We start from the raw sequence: 17767 nt of genomic DNA on the forward strand, positions 1-17767 counted from the left end.
GGCGGGCATAGGAGGAGGAAGGGGGCGGGCATAGGAGGAGGAAGGGGGCGGGCATAGGAGGAGGAAGGGGGCGGGCATAGGAGGAGGAAGGGGGCGGGCATAGGAGGAGGAAGGGGGCGGGCATAGGAGGAGGAAGGGGGCGGGCATAGGAGGAGGAAGGGGGCGGGCATAGGAGGAGGAAGGGGGCGGGCATAGGAGGAGGAAGGGGGCGGGGTTAGGAGGAGGAAGGGGGCGGGGTTAGGAGGAGCGGGTAGCAGGAATCAATCGCAGTCGCTGCGGGCAATCGATGCGCCACTAGCGTGGTCTGGTAATAATGGCGGCGGCGATGGTGGTAGTGGAGACGGCGAACCAATTCCAGGACGTGCTGGAAAAAGCCAAGAGGTAGGCAGGCCGGGGCCCGGAGGCCGGGAGAGTGTATACCTCCCGTTTTTGTCGGGATGATGGAATCGGAGGTTGGTCGGTGTGCGGGCCCTGATTCTTTCACGTTGAGGAGGGCCTAGGGGCTTCCGTCCTGTCAGGCTTTGCAACCGAAACCAGGCAGCATTAAAAAAAACAGAAAATGTTGGAGAAACTCAACCTTTGTGTGGAGAAAGAAGCAGCGTTAACATTTGGTGTCCCCATGACTACGTCAGAGCTGAGGAGGGGTAGAGACGTGATGGGTTATATCGTTGGGAGAGGAGAAGGTGGCATAGGATAGCAGCATCAGCAATTGTGTGACAATGTTGGGGGCAAGGGATGTGAAAGCCAGGCGTGCCTACGACCTCAGCAAATTGCTGTCTGAGGGAGGAAGGAGAAAAAGGGTTTAATTGAAAAAGACCCTCTGGAATAACTGACAATAGTCTTTTGAAAAGAAGTGGGGCGTAGAGGAACTGGCAGTCACTCTCGTATCCTCCAGCACCTCCATCCAAACCTATTTAACTGGCTCAGTCGGCTGAATTTTTTGTCCGTGTATTTTGAGTCATTAAAGTTTGTAAGGAGTATTACACAGATGGTAAAACGAGGAAGCCAGCTCGGTCATTCAGTTTGTGTTGGTAATTATCCTCCGTGCAAGTAAGCCCCAATGTCTCCTGCTCACCCTGTTCCTTGAGTAGGAAAGGATGTGGGGAAGCATGAAATACAATTAGATGCTAATAAGTTTATATTTAAAAGCCTTGGGAAGAAATTTGCTTCTGTGAATCTATGTTAATTCTTTAGGTCCTGGAAAGAACAGGATTTGGCATGACAAAATCACTGAGATCAATTCACCAAAATGGGTAATATGCTAAAATTGTGATCTGCTATGATTTTTTTTCTTGTTTAATCTGGTTTCAGGCTTTACCCCATTTCGGTCAGTAATGCGCTTAGTCATTTGATCATATTCTGTGCCATTTGCAACCAAACCAAGAATAAAGTATTTAGGTGTTTGTCTTTTAACCAGCACGGAATATTCTCCACTTGCCTGAATGAGTGCAACTCCAACAACACTCCTGAAGCTTGACACCATCCAAGACAAAGCAGCCCAATTGATTGACAACCCATTCACTAGTGTAGACATTTACTACCTCCAACACGGACACACAGGAGGGCTAGAAACGTGATGGGTTATATAGTTAGGAGAGGAGAAGATGGCACAGGATAGCAGCAGCAATTGTGTGACAATGATGAGGGCAAGGAATGTGAAAGCTTGTGACAAGATGCACTGCAGCAACTCGCCAAGGCTACTTTGACAGCAATAATGGACAATTGGACATAGGAGCAAAATTAGGCCATTCAATGTGGCTATGTTTACCATCCCTTGACAAGTCCTTCATTCCATGGATTATTCTTGTGAACCTCCTCTGGACCTTCTCCAAGGCCAGAACATCCTTCCTCAGAAATGAGGCCCAAAACTGGTCAAAAAATCCCAAATGTGATCCAGAGCCTTGCACAGCCTCAGAAGTATATCTCTGCTCTTGTATTCTAGCCATCTAGACATGAATGCTAACATTGCATTTGCCTTCATAACCGCCAACTGAACCTGCATGCTAACCTTAAGATAATCCTGAACTAGGACTCCTAAGTCCCTTTATGCTCTCATTTCCAAAACGTTTTCCCATTTAGAAAATAGTCTATGCCTCTATTCTTCCAACCAAAGTGCATAACCTCACACGTTTCCACATTGTATTCCATTTGCCACTTCTTTGTCCACTCTCCTAGTCTTGACAAGTCCTTCTGCAAATTCCCTGCTTCCTCAATACTACCTGTCCCTCTGCATAACTTTGTATCATCTGCAAATTTAACAACAATGCCCTCAGTTTCAACTTTACTAGTAACATCCTTGAAGAATTCCAGTAGATTCATCAAGCATGATTTCTCCTTTATTCAGTTCCCATCCCTGGTCACCCCGCAGCCAAGCCGCCGTTATCCCTATTATATCATACCTGTTTATATCTATTTGCGCGACTAGCTCATCCGCTTTATTACAAATGTTCTGCAATAAGGTACAAAGCCTTTAAACTTGTCTTTTCAACATTACTTGTCTCGCTTCCAATGTTTTTCACTGTGGCCCAGTCTGACTCTGGCCCTTAATTTCTCTGCCCTTCATTTTTCTTATTCTCCTTGTTTTTGTCATTGTTTCCTCCTCTTCTGACAACTTGCATAGGTTCCTATCCCCCTGCCATTTTAGTTTAAACCCTCCCCAACCAGTCTAGGACATCAGTCCTGGCCCTGTTCAGTTTGTACTGATCCCACCTCCCCCAGAACCTGTCCCAATGCCCCAGAAATCTGAAACCCTCCCCTCGTACCATCTTTTCAGCCAGTATTCATCCGATATCACCTGCTATTTCTACTCTGACTAGCAGGTGGCCCTGGTAGTAATCCTGAGATCATTACCTTTTGAGTTCAGACTTTTCAACATTCTTCCTAATTTGCTGTGATCTGCTTTTAGGATCTCATCCTTTTTTTTTCCTATTCGTTGATACACAATCATTGGCTGTTCACTCTCCCTCTCCAGAATGTCCTGTAACCACTCTGATCCCTGACTCTGGCGCCAGGAGGCAACATCTCATTGGCAGCCACCGAAACGCCTATCTATTCCCCTTACAATTCCCCTATAACTATTGCATTCCCACATTTTTTACTCTTCCCCTCTGCAGCAGAACCAAATGTGGTGCAACCCTGAGAGCTCATTACCCTCAACAGTATCCAAAGTGGTATATCTGTTTTGCAGGGGAATGGCCACAGGAGATTTCTGCACTGCCAGTCTAGCTCTTGCTCTGTCTAGTGGTCACTCATTCCCTGCCTGCTTGTGGAATCTGAGCATGCGGTGTGACCACTTCTATGTGCTACCCACGACAATCTCCGCCATGCGGATGCTCCACAGTGTTCCTAGCTGCCACTCCAGCTCCGAAATCCAGGCTTCCAGGAGCTGTAGCTGGAATCACTTGCACACGTTCTGGTTCTGGGCACTGGAAATGTTCCCAGCTTTCCACATGCTGCTAGAGAAGCAAACCAAGGTTGTGAGCTCTCCTACCATGACTTGCCCTTTAAATTAAAGCTTTGGAAGATGCTTGATATTAGATTATAGCCAATTCTCTATTGCCTTTCTTTCCTTGTCTCGCTACTGACAATTATAGCCCTTACAAATTACAAACCACAAAACGTATTTTCAAACTATAAGTGATAAAAGTTATAAAGACGTACCAAACTTATCGACTACTTGCCGATCAGCGCTCTCCCTTGTAGTCTCCCCTGCAGCAGGGCAGGAGCGCTCTGAAGATTTAAAAGTGAAAAAGCAAAACGCACCTCTTCCCACCCTGCACCAAATTCCCACCCTGTTTCACATTCCCAACATTAAAAGCACTCTGGCTGTGCCTCACTCCGGTGTGGCCTCTCCCACTGCTCGTGTGCAAAGCACACTATTCCAGAAGCATATAGGCAAATGTTTCAGAATTTAAGGGAACAGCCAAGACTTGTGCTGAATTTGAAAGGGTTAAGCAGAACAATTTTAGTAGGTGGCTGCGAGCATTGGAAGTTGAAACTACCTATGAAGCCCTGAGAGAAGTCATTCTCTTAGAAGAATTTAAGAATTCACCACCTTCTGTGATAAGAATACATGTTGAAGACCAAAGGGTGATGACTGTTGGACACGCAGTGTTATTGACTGACGATTATGAGCTCATCCATAAATTTAAACCTTTGCTCTGTCACTCATATAATTTTGAAAATGATAGGAAGTAGGAGTGTGAAAGGAAGGCAGGTAACCAAGGTAAGGGATGGATAGCTAGGAATATTCAAGATCCCCTCCTCAGACCAGGAAGGAAGATACTGAGGGTGGAGTTGATACTCGAAGGCCTAACTGTTACCATTGCAAGTGAGACACATTCATTCAGCATATTAGAAGTTGCAAGGAAAGCCCATGGGACTTGCTGGGTTCATAAGGAGGATTCTTAAAAAGAGAACAAAAGGGACTTCGGAAACATGTGGTGAACGCTGCTGTGGCAACAGGTCTGATGAATGAGGTTGATAAAAGATATGCATGGTTTTTATCTAAGTGGAAGATCACCCCATTTTCATCGAATGATGTAGGCAAAGCCATAACTATTTTAAGGGACACCAGCCCTACACAAACTCTTACTGGAGAGAGGTTTGGTTTTCCCTCCGGTGAGTTCAGTGAAGGTATTAGTGAAAGGAATAAGTGGAAATTATATCCCAGTTCCATTGTATAAAGTGTATTTGGACTGTGATTTATTTTCAGATCCAGCAGTTGTCGAGAGTGGTTAAGGGGTTACCAGTGGATGGAATAGACTTACTTTTGGGGAATGATTTGGCAGGAGTTAAGGGTGTACCGTCACCTATGGTTACAGAGAGTTTGATGGAAGATAAGGAGGCAGAACATTTACAGGACCAATTACCAGATATTTTCCGCAGTGTTTGGTGACCAGGGCAAATCACTAGAGATTAAAGTCATGCTGCAATCAATGGTAAAGTAACACAATGAGGATAATTCCGAGGAAGTGTTTGGTAAGACTTCATTAATTGAGGCCCTGGAGGGAGATCCAGAGATACATAGATGAGCATAGTCAGCTGTCAAAGAGGTTGAGGCTAAGGGGGTTCCAAAGTGCTATTACATTAAGACTGATGAGGAAGTGGAGACATCCTCATAGACTTGCGAACGAGGATGGATGGTTGTACATCAAATAGTGATACCGCCCAAATAGTGTAGTGAAGATGAGATACGAACAGCAGGACATGTGAGAATTTGGAAAACTAAGTCTGGCTAGGACTGCAGAAGGATGTAGTGTAATTCTGTAGAACCTGTCAGGTATTAGGTAAACCACAACATATGATTAAACCCGCACCTTTAGTGTACATACCAGTGTTTGAAGAACCACTTAGTATTGGTAGATTTTGTAGGACCATTGCCTAAAACAAAGGCAGGGCAATAGTACATTTTTACGGTCACGAATTCCAGAAGCAGTACCATTGAGAATTGTTACAGCTAAGATCGTCGAGAAAAAGTTCCGCTTTTTTACATGCTATGGCCTATTCCTAGAAGTACAATTTGACCAGGGTTCTGATTTTATGTCTCAAATTTTCCAGAACACAATTTGTAGTTTAGTTATTAAAGAATTAAAATCAACCATATATCACACACAAACTCGGGGAACGGGCAGCACAGTGCACAGTGGTCAGCACTGCTGCCTCACAACTCTGAGGACTCTGGTTTGATCCCGGCCACGGGTCATTGTCCGTTTTGAGTTTCCACATTCTCCTCATGTTTGCGTGGGTCTCACGTCCACAACCCTTAATGATGTGCAGGGTAGGTGGATTGGCCATTTTAAATTGCCTCTTAATTGGAAAAAAGAATAATTGGGTACTCGAGTTTTTAAAAAAACTACGGGAACTTTAGAATGATATCATCAGATGTCAAGATCATGATTAGGGCCTATTGCCATGAATATCCAAGAGATTGGATTTTTTTACTATTTACTAATCAATCGACACAGTCTTAAAAAGAACATTGCAGTTCTGATCTAGTATCTTAGCCACTTTGGGGCCTGACAAGGTGTCCGTAATGCTATGGATACTGCACTCCAGGAAGGATGTCTTAACCTTGGTAGGACTCGGTGTAGAGCAGAAACATCAGAATGTGAATAGGTCTAAAAGAGCCATGAGAGGCCAGGTTACATAGACTAAACTTATATTCCCTTGAGTGTAGAAGATTAATGTGTGATACAGTTGAGGTGTTTAAATTTATTAAATGATAGAGTAGAACATAGAACAGTACAGCACAGAACAGGCCCTTCGGCCCTCGATGTTGTGCCGAGCAATGATCACCCTACTCAACCCCACGTATCCACCCTATACCCGTAACCCAACAACCCCCCAACCCCCCCCCCCCCCACCCCATCCCCCAACCCCCCCAACCCCCCCCCCCCCCCCCCCCCCCAAACCCCCCCCCCCCCCCCCCCCCCCCCCGGTCAACACTGGATGGCCTACTTCTGTTCCTGTGGTCATGGCTACTTGTTTGAATGACATTGCAGGTCAACTAGCACAGAATTACAAATGGTGGGAGTGCAATATAAAAATTCTATAGTCCTGAGAAACCCAAAATACAACCATTGACAGATGTAACTTGACCATTAATCCATTTATATATTACATAATTACTGCTAGTTATGCTGAGGTTTGATTTAATATTAGATTTTAATGAGTCAAAATGACCACGGTGAATCAAAACTTGTCAGCAAAGCTCAAATCAAATGTCCAAGTTTGTTGCACTGCATACAGTTGTAGAAAACTTGGTTTCTTCATTAAGATGAAACTTGAACCTCTGCACACATTTATGTAGTGCAGTTGAGTTTCAATATATTGAAAAATGAACAAAGTACCAAGATCTGACCTTCTGATATCTGGACATTAAAGTTTATTAAAAAAATAGTTTCCTTTCTTTAGGTCACTGGTCGTGGTCCATTTTTGGGCACCATGGGCTCCACAGTGTTCGCAAATGAATGAAGTCATGACTGAACTGTCCAAAGAATATCCACATGTTACATTTGTGAAGGTAATTTTCCTAATTATTTTGCGATGTAATCAGCAACAAGTGATGCACATGATGAATGATTAACAAAGGTTGATAATACATCCAAGTCTGCTGATGGCACAAAACAGTGCAAAGGTGAGGATGTTAAGAGGCTTCAAGGTGATTTTGGCAAGTTGAGTGAGTGGGCAAATAGGTGACATGCAGGGTGGATAATTGTAAAGTTGTCACTTTGGATGGAGAAACAAGGCAAATGGAAAGTTCGTCTGCATTGCAAGAGGACTTAAGAACAGGAGTTAGGATTTCTTGCTGCAGCTGTAGCGGGCCTTAGTGAGACCACCACTGCTGTGTAGTTTTGATCTTCATATCTAAGAAAGGATATACTTGCCATAAAGGGAATGCAGCGAAGGTTCACCAGACTGATTCCTGGGTTGGCAGCATTGTCGTATGAGGAGACATTGAGTCGACTGAACCTGTATTCACTGGAATTTAGAAGAATGAGAGGGGATATAATTGAAATGTTTAAAATTCTGACAGGGCTGGACAGACTGGATGCAGGGCCGGGGGCTCTAGAAGCAAGGGATCACGGTCTCAGGATACAGGATGGCCATTTAGGACTGAAATGAGGAAACAATTCTTCATTTAGAGGGTGGTGAACCTGTCGAACTCTCTACCATCTCCCACCGAAGGCTGGGGTCCAAGTTATTGAATACATTTAAAAAGTAACCAGATAGATTTATGGGGGGGGGGGGGTATTATGGCTGGAGTATGGCATTGAGACAGCGGATCAGACATGATCATGTTGAATGTATCTCAGGCGCAAAGAGCCAAATGGCCTACTGCTCCTATTTTCTACATTTCTCTGAATTAGAAGGTGGAAAAATAAAATGCACCTGTTTTTACTGTGAAGTTCTCACTACGAAAATGGCTGAAAAACAGCTATTTGGCTGAATCTCAATTTTCAGTTCTTCCTGCCCAGCTTCATAGACATTTCAAATGAGTGGGGAGACTGAACTAATCTTAAACTAAATGGGGCAGATGGTACTAAAGTTAATAAGCAGAGGGCAGCACGGTAGCACAATGGTTAGCACAGTTACTTCACAGCTCCAGGGTCCCAGGTTGGATTCCCAGCTTGGGTCACTGTCTGTGCGGAGTCTGCACGTTCTCCCGTGTCTGCGTGGGTTTCCTCCGGGCGCTCTGGTCTTCTCCCACAGTCCAAAGATGTGCAGGTTAGGTGGATTGGCCATCCTAAATTGCCCTTAGTATCCAAAAGGTGGGGTGGGATTAGTGGGTTAGAAGAATAGGGTGGATGTGTGGGCTTGGGTATGGTGCTCTTTCCAAGGGCTGGTGCAGCTTCAATGGGCTGAATGGCCTCCTTCTACACTGTACATTCTATGATTCTGTGACAATAGCTGTGTGAATGGTTTGGAGTTGGAATATTTGTATGCAAATGTACATAGCTTTTAAAAGAAATAAAGCCAAAGAACTAATGACACTAATTAGAATGAAAAGATGTAATGATGTAACCTGAGCTGAATTTTATGTGCCCCATGCAACGTGTTTTCAGTGGGGGAGGGACATGTAAAATAGGGTGGTGCCATCCTCGAGTGTGGTTGAGGGAGCATGGGAGGAGGTGTTGGGCAGGTGTTGAAATTGTCCGTCTGCCCACCTTATTTAAATTAATAGTCAAGGATTAAATGAGGGTGTTAACAAGCCAGCTGAACCTGATACAGGCCGTCCATGCCATATTACAGTTGGAGTGGGCAGTCGGGCGGGGGAGGGGACGAAGAGCAGGCTGTTTTGGAAAAACGTTCCAAAGGGGAAGGGAGAGAAAAGTTTGCATTGATGGTGATGGAGTCTTTGTGTGTTCAGTTGATAAATAATGGATGGCATTATGTTTAAAGTGCATGGTAGACCGCTGAATTATTCAAAGATAATCATGGCTGGGATCTGTTGGGAAAGCAGAGAATTTTGCATAACCAATAGCCAAGGACTTTATCCTGCAATGTCACATGATCATATTCAAATCCCCTTTTCAAAATTTCTCTCTCTATATCTAACTAGAACCCCGTTTCTGTGGCTATGGCTCATCTTTCATTCTCACTCCACAGTATAAATATTTCCCACTTTCTCTATCTGTTAGCTTTGACAAAGAGTCATCGGACTCGAAATGTTAGCTCTTTTCTCTCCCTACAGATGCTGCCAGATCTGCTGAGATTTTCCAGCATTTTCTTTTTCGTTTCAGATTCCAGCATCCGCAGTAATTTGCTTTTAACTCGAAGCTTAGTGGTTCCATCTGTTTTGCTCTCTTGGATCTTCTTGTCTGATCTTGCCTTATCCATGTCACACTCCGATGGAGTTGTGATGTAGTGCAGAGCAAACTTCATAATTTTATACTTTCTTTTCCTCCTTGGTGGTATAAGAGTACTGTCCTCAGCAGAAGTCCCCATCATGATCTGGACTCTCTATTTGGCTTTGCAGTAGATAAGAACTTGCAGTATGCAAGCTGAATTTAGCTACATCCTATGCAGTAATACCTGCAGCAGTTGTGATACTGACTTTTAAAAATCTGGCAATTTGTCAGCCGATTGTTGCAGAATCCTAACTGGTTAACTGACTTGCTTTGGTGAAGAGAACCTGCCACCCCTATTGAGTCTGGGCTACACTTTACACCAGATTTACCTCCTGATTGACTTAATGTCCTTGGGAGAGCATGTACCGTCCACATCAGAAGATACTTTTATTAAAATCAATCCCTTAATCATGAGCCCTCTTATAGTGAAAGCATTACTCTGCCCCAAGGGACAACAGAGCATGAAATGCAAAAATGGCTATTGAGGATGGCACTTATAACATTTAGAAGGGAATTAGATAAAATTTTGAAAAGGGAACATGTAAAAGGACACAGGAAAAAGACAGGAAAATTTGATTAGAGCAGATAGTGTCAGTTGAAGAGAGTGCACAGGCTCGTGGTTGAACAATCAATTATAATCTGTGCTTCTATGAAATTTGATATCGTCCATTCTGTGGAGTCATAATTACTGTTCCAGCTACAATTTTTTTACATCCATGTTTCACATGAGCAAGAGATTAGGAAAAGGGAGAGTTGTCCTTGAAATCCTTATGTTCTCCATTTGAGTTTTATTACCTCGTAAAATAAAAAATACATAAATATACAGTGTAAATCTTAATTAGATCACATTGAAACTTGATACATGCATAGTCAGGTTAATACTGTCTCTGTTGTCAGACGATTCTTAGATCTTTACAGCTGTCATTTTTAAAAATAAAGAAATAATCTGAGTAATAAAACAAATCATTTTTACTACATTTTTAATTTTATGAAATATAAATATTAATTTATTAGATCAAGGCACAAAATGTTTAAATCTGCTAATATACTGGGAAATGTATCCATATGGTAGCAGGTAAGTGATCTAGCATCTAAATTTAATGTTTTGAAGCCTTAAAAAGTCCCATCAATAAACTATAAGTTAATTGAAAGTTAGACAAAATAATAAGATTTGTGTGTAAACTTAAATTCTCCAATTTATTCTGGCCAGTGTCTTATCTGTCATCCTCCATAAACTCTTTAACTATTTGCAAAATGCATCTTAACGCCATGTCTGCCGAGTGTGCAGTTTTGTTTACAACTCACTGTTGTTCGATTGATTGAGCAGTTTCACAATAAAGGCAAGCAGATACAAAAATATTACTAAAAATAGGTGCTTGGTTATTGAAAAAAATTACAGTTTCATGGAACACATTGGTAATATTTGTGGCAGAGAGGAGAACCAACCAAACCTTTTATAATTGATCTAGCTGTTTTATCCTTAACATGTTCATTCTGGCTAAAATAAAATTTACTGCATTACTACAGTAGTCCCCCGTTATACTACGCTTCGCAATACCACGGTTCGCAATATACGGCGGGGGAGCTTATGGACCCCAACTGTCAGCTTCCCTCTCCGGATCGAGTTGGACTTCTTAGTCAGGATCTCAGAGCCCGATGAATGTTAACGTTACAAGGGAAGAGCATTCCCGTTAACTGAAGAATTACACAAACTTTCCTTGCAGAAACCAGTAATGGCGGGCAGCGCTGGACTGTCAGTGTGTGGCAACACCCAGTCCCAGCGGACTGACTGCCAAAATAAAAGAAGAAAGTAGGGGTAGTACCCAACAGCCAGGTAGAAAGCAGAGAGCAACAGACAGACACAAAAGCTACTAAAACATCTAATAGAGGGATCCTCAAATGAGGATGGAGTGAGGGAATTTCGGATGTGATAATTAGATGGTAAACAGTCAAGGGCGTGAGGCAAGAACATTGAACCTACCCAGTGTCATGAGCGCTCAGAGTGTCTCATGAACAGCAGTAACATTTGCAGTCACCTACCCGGAACACCTCCTCCTCCCCCCTCCCAATATGATATTTTTTCAGACAGCATGTATGTTTCTAATGGACTGACTGAGTTTTTGCGGATAAGTGGAGCTGGAGGATGTGTGTTAATCGATGAACAATCTCCCCCGGCAGCCGCCTTACTAAGACATGTAATCGAGAACGCCAAAGGAGAACAAGAATTTTTAAATAAATTTAAAACCCCCATCGTGGATATCCGGGTGGCTGTCTTGGACCCCAACACCCGCGTTATAACGGGGGACTACTGTATAGCGAATCTCAGTTATAATGTATGGCCCCTTTGGAATTTGTCAGGACAAAATATATTGCTAAAGGCAAAAAACAAAGTCTTTCCACATCTAGTAGTCAAGAATTTATAAGTCTTAAAGAATTGAAAGTGTTTTTAAGCCCAATCTCCAATAGTGGCCTGAAGACACTGAAATGTGTGCAAATGTGAAACCTTTGGGCCTGTTCCAACATGATGAAAGTTGTCTAAACTCAGAATCTTGGCGACTCTAGGCATTACATCAGTTTGAAGATTTTTCTTTACATTGTAATTATTTGTTTTGTCTATAAAATGTTTAACTTTTGCAGATATAATATTGCCATTGACATATAAAGAACATGAATTGTTTTAACTTCAAATTGATATGAACCTTTAGTCATGGTATTTTTATAGCTTGAAGCTGAATCTGTTCCAGAAGTATCTGAAAAATACGAGATTAGTTCGGTGCCTACTTTCTTATTTTTTAAGGTAAGATTTTATTGTGGTAAGCAATCTAAAAATCAGACCCTTTTGAAGAAGCAAAACACTAGTTGGATTGTTTCTATTTTTATGTTGCCATAGAAACCAGCTGTTAAACTGCCTGAATTTAACAGTGACAAGAATCTTGACCAGACTTGAAGTGTATAAATAATTTATTGCAATATCTGTCTCTGAAAATATTTCTTGAAATCCAGTTTCCTAACCTCTTATAGTGAAGAAATATTTGTATGCTAATTGTAATTTTTTACAGATACAAGTTACAAATTTTTTTGTAAGAATTCAATGAGTTGAGCAATATTTATTCTAAGCATTCCTGTAATCTTTAAATTGGATTAATTTTACAAATCTGCAGGATTTACTGAGTGACCATCTCTTGTTTTGTATGTTTTTCAATGGGAAATGTATTCCAGAAATCAAAGGATTGAGTTTGTACCTGTTGCTAGTACAAGGATTTCTGTATAAGAGCTGGGATTTTAAAATAGGTTAGATTTATATGTTGATTGACAGTCAGCAAAATCTTTTCAATTGGTTAAAAGGATAATTCTAAATTGTTCATACCTCCTGCTTTTTCTTCCATACAATCACGACTGCATGATCTGGATTAAGGTGATAGTCACAGCATTGTCAGTAATTCAAACTATTTTAAAAATGGACTATGACTGTATGGTTAGCCTCTTTTGATCTGGCTTTTAAAGATATTATGGGAAGTGGACACATTACACATGAATATAGAAAAATGCGAACAGCAAAACTTGGGTCTTAAGAGAAGGAAGAAGCCATTTTGCCCTTTCAGCCTGCTCTGCTTTTGATGACATCATGGCTGATTTGGTTTTGGTCTCAACACCACCTTCCTATCTGCTTTCCAGAATCCTAGACTCCCTTGTCTATTAAAAATTTATCGAACTCAGCCTTGAATAAATTCAATGGCCCAGCCTCCACTGTGTTCTAGAGAAGGGAATTCCGCAGACTAATGACCCTCTGAGAGAAACAAATTATCCTCCTCTCTATCCTAAAAGAGAGACCTCATATTCTTGAACAGTGTCCACTAGTCTATACCACAGAGTGCAAAATCCTTTTGAGGTTCCACCCTCTCAAGTCCCCATAGGATCTGTTTCAACAAGGTCACCTCTCGGTCACCTCTCATTCTTCTAAACTCCAATGGGTAGAGGCCCAACCTGATCAACCTACTTGATAAGATCAGCCCTTCATTCCAGGAATGAGTCAAGCAAATCTCTAATTGTTTCTACCATAATTGTATTATTTTTCAAATGAGGAAACCCAATATGTACACAGTACTCCAGAGGTCTCACCCAGGCCCTTGTTTGCTGCAGTAAAATTTCCTTACTTTTATTTTCCATTTCCTTTGCATTAAACACCATCATTACATTCACTTTCCTAATTGCCTGCTATACCTACATACTAACATTTTGTCCAGAATATTATACTCCCCACCATGTGGGTTCTGGGCAAGGGGTTGGGAGCATAAAATAGGTTGGACAGGATTTGATCCTGCCTGCCCCAGGGCCTCAGATGGGAAGCCCACCCATGCCCCAATTAAGGCCATTAAGTAGCCAGTTAGCAGCCCCTTAAAGGCCTTTTCCCACCCAGCCTGAATTTTTGGGCTGGCGAGCGGCCCGATGACTGAGGATGGGAAACAGAAAAAGATAATGTTCCTGATCTCGGGCAGGAAGGGGCAGGGCGCTTCCATTGATATTTTTTCTGGGGAATTGAGAAACCCTGCTGAATTGGGAAACCCTGTTGGGCTATTGAGCCAGTCCATGGTATAACTGAGCAGTGTGATTTCCCCATGCCCCTTGCATGTCAGAAGACGTGCTATTTCTACTTAAAGTATCAATTTAATTTGGAGCTCTGATACTACCAGCTTTTCAAGCCTTTAGAAAATTAAATCAAGAAGGTGTAGCTGAGATAAAAATGCAGTTCACAATTGATACTTTAATTTTCTCTTTGGTGTTGATGTTTGTTATAGTCTGCCAGATTATTATTGGCTGGGGTCTAATGGCAATCGCACAATTCTTAGTGAGTATGAGCTCCCCCAACGAGGAGGGCGGAGAAATCATTAGCAGAGCCACATGCATGAATAGAACAGGCCAGTGTGGAACCAGCCAGAGGAGAGAGCAGTGGTGGAGTACTGCTGTTGTGTATATATGTAAATTGTAAATAAAGTTATTTCTTTTCAATTCGACAAACTCGTGTGGATTCTTCGAGGCCCTCACAAAAATGGATCTTCTGCAATTCTTATCTTTTTTGTTTTAGTACAGAATTTTAATATATAAAACTAGATTGTGAAGCTTCCATTTTTGTTATTCTCAATTTCTGTATTGTACTGTGTTTGTAAACCATTTAAAATGGTGATCAGAGTCTTTGATATGCTGGTGGCCAAGATGAGTGTTACGGCTCTGCTAATTCTGCTGGAAATAGATTTTCTTGCCTTAAGTACAATTCTAATTATTCATGTCACTGATTTTACCTTACTCCATTTGTGGCTTTGATTTAATCAAAATACATATGTTTGCTTCAGAACTGTCAGAAGGTTGACAGAGTAGATGGTGCCCATGCTCCTGATTTAACTAAGAAGGTTCAGCAGCATGGTGAGACTGCGAAACAAGACCGGAATGACCAACTGAGAAAACTTCTAAATTCTGCACCTTGTCTGTTATTTATGAAGGGAACTGCTCAAGAACCTCGGTGTGGTAAGGGTTATTCAATTTTTAAAATGTACTTGAGCGGTTTTGTTAATTTTTACCACCTTCAGATGCCAGGAATACTGTTTAACTCATAAATAGTAAATCTACTTACGACCTACTAGCTTGGGATCCACCGACCTCGATTGATTTTCCATCCTCCCCAGGAAGGTTGCAGCTGGGCTCTGGTCAGTGCTGGTCCACGTGGACGGAACGGCACCCGGGGGGCCTCCTGGGCCATCGGAGATTCCTGGGTGGTCAGGGTCAGTGCCGTGGCACCCCTGGCCCACCCCCTGGAACACAGGCACCATGGCACTGCACAGGTGACACTGCCAAGGGTGGGCGGGGGTGTGAGGAGAGGAGGGGCAATGAAATGAGGGTGGAGGGGGCTTAGTACCCGTGTGTGGGAGGAGACATTTCCCATTGGTGGAGGTGACCCACAAGATTACCTCTGAGATCGGGACACCCGATCGAAGTTGAGCTCCCAGTGCTGAAAAGAAATTCTAAGTATGTGCGAAACTCCCCAGTGACTTGGTGTCATTAAATAGTGGTGGGGAACTTGCCGTCAGAGCGAGAGTAGAGGTAAATTTTCCTTCATTAAATTTTGACACATTCCTGTATTTAGGTTTTTAATTATAGTACCACAAACCATGGGGTACGGGCCTCTGGCACGGAGTCTGTCCCTGTTGCTCAGAAGGGAAGGGGGGAAAGGAGTAGAACACTAGTAATTGGGGACTCAATAGTCAGGGGCACAGATAGGAGATTTTGTGGGAGCGAGAGAGACTCACGTTTGGTATGTTGCCTCCCAGGTGCAAGGGTAAGTGATGTCTCGGATCGTGTTTTCCGGGTCCTTAAGGGGGAGGGGGAGCAGCCCCAAGTCGTAGTCCACATTGGCACTAACGACATAGGTAGGAAAGGGGACAAGGATGTCAGGCAGGCCTTTAGGGAGCTAGGATGGAAGCTCAGAGCAAGAACAAACAAAGTTGTTATCTCTGGGTTGTTGCCCGTGCCACGTGATAGTGAGATGAGGAATAGGGAGAGAGAGCAATTAAACACGTGGCTACAGGGATGGTGCAGGCGGGAGGGATTCAGATTTCTGGATAACTGGGGCTCTTTCTGGGGAAGGTGGGACCTCTATAGACAGGATGGTCTACATCTGAACCTGAGGGGCACCAATATCCTGGGGGGGAGATTTGTTAGTGCTCTTTGGGGGGGGTTTAAACTAATTCAGCAGGGGCATGGGAACCTGGATTGTAGTTTTGGGGTACGGGAGATTGAGAGTATAGAGGTCAGGAGCACAGATTTGACTTCGCAAGAGGGTGCCAGTGTTCAGGTAGGTGGTTTGAAGTGTGTCTACTTCAATGCCAGGAGTATACGAAATAAGGTAGGGGAACTGGCAGCATGGGTTGGTACCTGGGACTTCGATGTTGTGGCCATTTCAGAGACATGGATAGAGCAGGGACAGGAATGGTTGTTGCAGGTTCCGGGGTTTAGGTGTTTTAGTAAGCTCAGAGAAGGGGGCAAAAGAGGGGGAGGTGTGGCGCTGCTAGTCAAGGACAGTATTACGGTGGCGGAAAGGATGCTAGATGGGGACTCTTCTTCTGAGGTAGTATGGGCTGAGGTTAGAAACAGGAAAGGAGAGGTCACCCTGTTGGGAGTTTTCTATAGGCCACCTAATAGTTCTAGGGATGTAGAGGAAAGGATGGCGAAGATGATTCTGGAAAAGAGCGAAAGTAACAGGGTCGTTGTTATGGGAGACTTTAACTTTCCAAATATTGACTGGAAAAGATATAGTTCGAGTACATTAGATGGGTCATTCTTTGTACAATGTGTGCAGGAGGGTTTCCTGACACAATATGTTGACAGGCCAACAAGAGGCGAGGCCACATTGGATTTGGTTTTGGGTAATGAACCAGGCCAGGTGTTAGATCTGGAGGTAGGTGAGCACTTTGGAAACAGTGACCACAATTCGGTGACCTTTACGTTAGTGATGGAAAGGGATAAGTATACCCCGCAAGCCAAGAGTTATAGCTGGGGGAAGGGCAACTATGATGCCATTAGACATGACTTAGGATGTGTTGGTTGGAGAAGTAGGCTGCAAGGGTTGGGCACACTGGATATGTGGAGCTTGTTCAAGGAACAGCTATTGCATGTTCTTGATAAGTACGTACCAGTCAGGCAGGGAGGAAGGGGTCGAGCGAGGGAACCGTGGTTTACCAAAGAAGTGGAATCTGTTGTTAAGAAGAAGAAGGAGGCCTATGTGAAGATGAGGCATGAAGTTTCAGTTGGGGCGTCTGATAGTTACAAGGAAGCGAGGAAGGATCTAAAGAGAGAGCTGAGACGAGCAAGGAGGGGACATGAGAAGTCTTTGGCAGGTAGGATCAAGGAAAACCCAAAAGCTTTCTATAGGTATGTCAGGAATAAAAGAATGACTAGGGTAAGAGTAGGGCCAGTCAAGGACAGTGGTGGGAAGTTGTGTGTGGAGGCTGAGGAGATAAGCGAGATACTAAATGAATACTTTTCGTCAGTATTCACTCAAGAAAAAGATAATATTGTGGAGGAGAATGCTGAGACCCAGGCTATTAGAATAGATGGCATTGAGGTGCGTAGGGAAGAAGTGTTGGCAATTCTGGACAAGGTGAAAATAGATAAGTCCCCGGGGCCGGATGGGATTTATCCTAGGATTCTCTGGGAAGCCAGGGAAGAGATTGCTGAGCCTTTGGCTTTGATTTTTAGGTCATCGTTGGCTACAGGAATAGTGCCAGAGGACTGGAGGATAGCAAATGTGGTCCCTTTGTTCAAGAAGGGGAGTAGAGATAACCCCGGTAACTATAGGCCGGTGAGCCTAACGTCTGTGGTGGGTAAGGTCTTGGAGAGGATTATAAAAGATACGATTTATAATC

At 43.2% G+C, this 17767-nt stretch overlaps 1 protein-coding gene across 1 annotated transcript in view; it reads left to right on the forward strand.

Moving 5' to 3' along the window:
* The first annotated feature begins 233 nt into the window (after positions 1 to 233).
* glrx3 (glutaredoxin 3) overlaps positions 234 to 17767 on the forward strand; it is a 28965-nt gene continuing 11431 nt past the window's right edge. Inside the window, exons 1-4 of the mRNA XM_038822028.1 lie at positions 234 to 381; positions 6916 to 7024; positions 12076 to 12150; positions 14702 to 14873. Coding sequence (XP_038677956.1) covers positions 314 to 381; positions 6916 to 7024; positions 12076 to 12150; positions 14702 to 14873 — 424 coding nt within the window. The 5' untranslated portion in view covers positions 234 to 313. The remainder of the gene's footprint in view (positions 382 to 6915; positions 7025 to 12075; positions 12151 to 14701; positions 14874 to 17767) is intronic.

The sequence above is a fragment of the Scyliorhinus canicula genome, chromosome 16 (assembly GCF_902713615.1).
Source record: "Scyliorhinus canicula chromosome 16, sScyCan1.1, whole genome shotgun sequence".
In the NCBI taxonomy this organism is placed as follows: domain Eukaryota; kingdom Metazoa; phylum Chordata; class Chondrichthyes; order Carcharhiniformes; family Scyliorhinidae; genus Scyliorhinus; species Scyliorhinus canicula.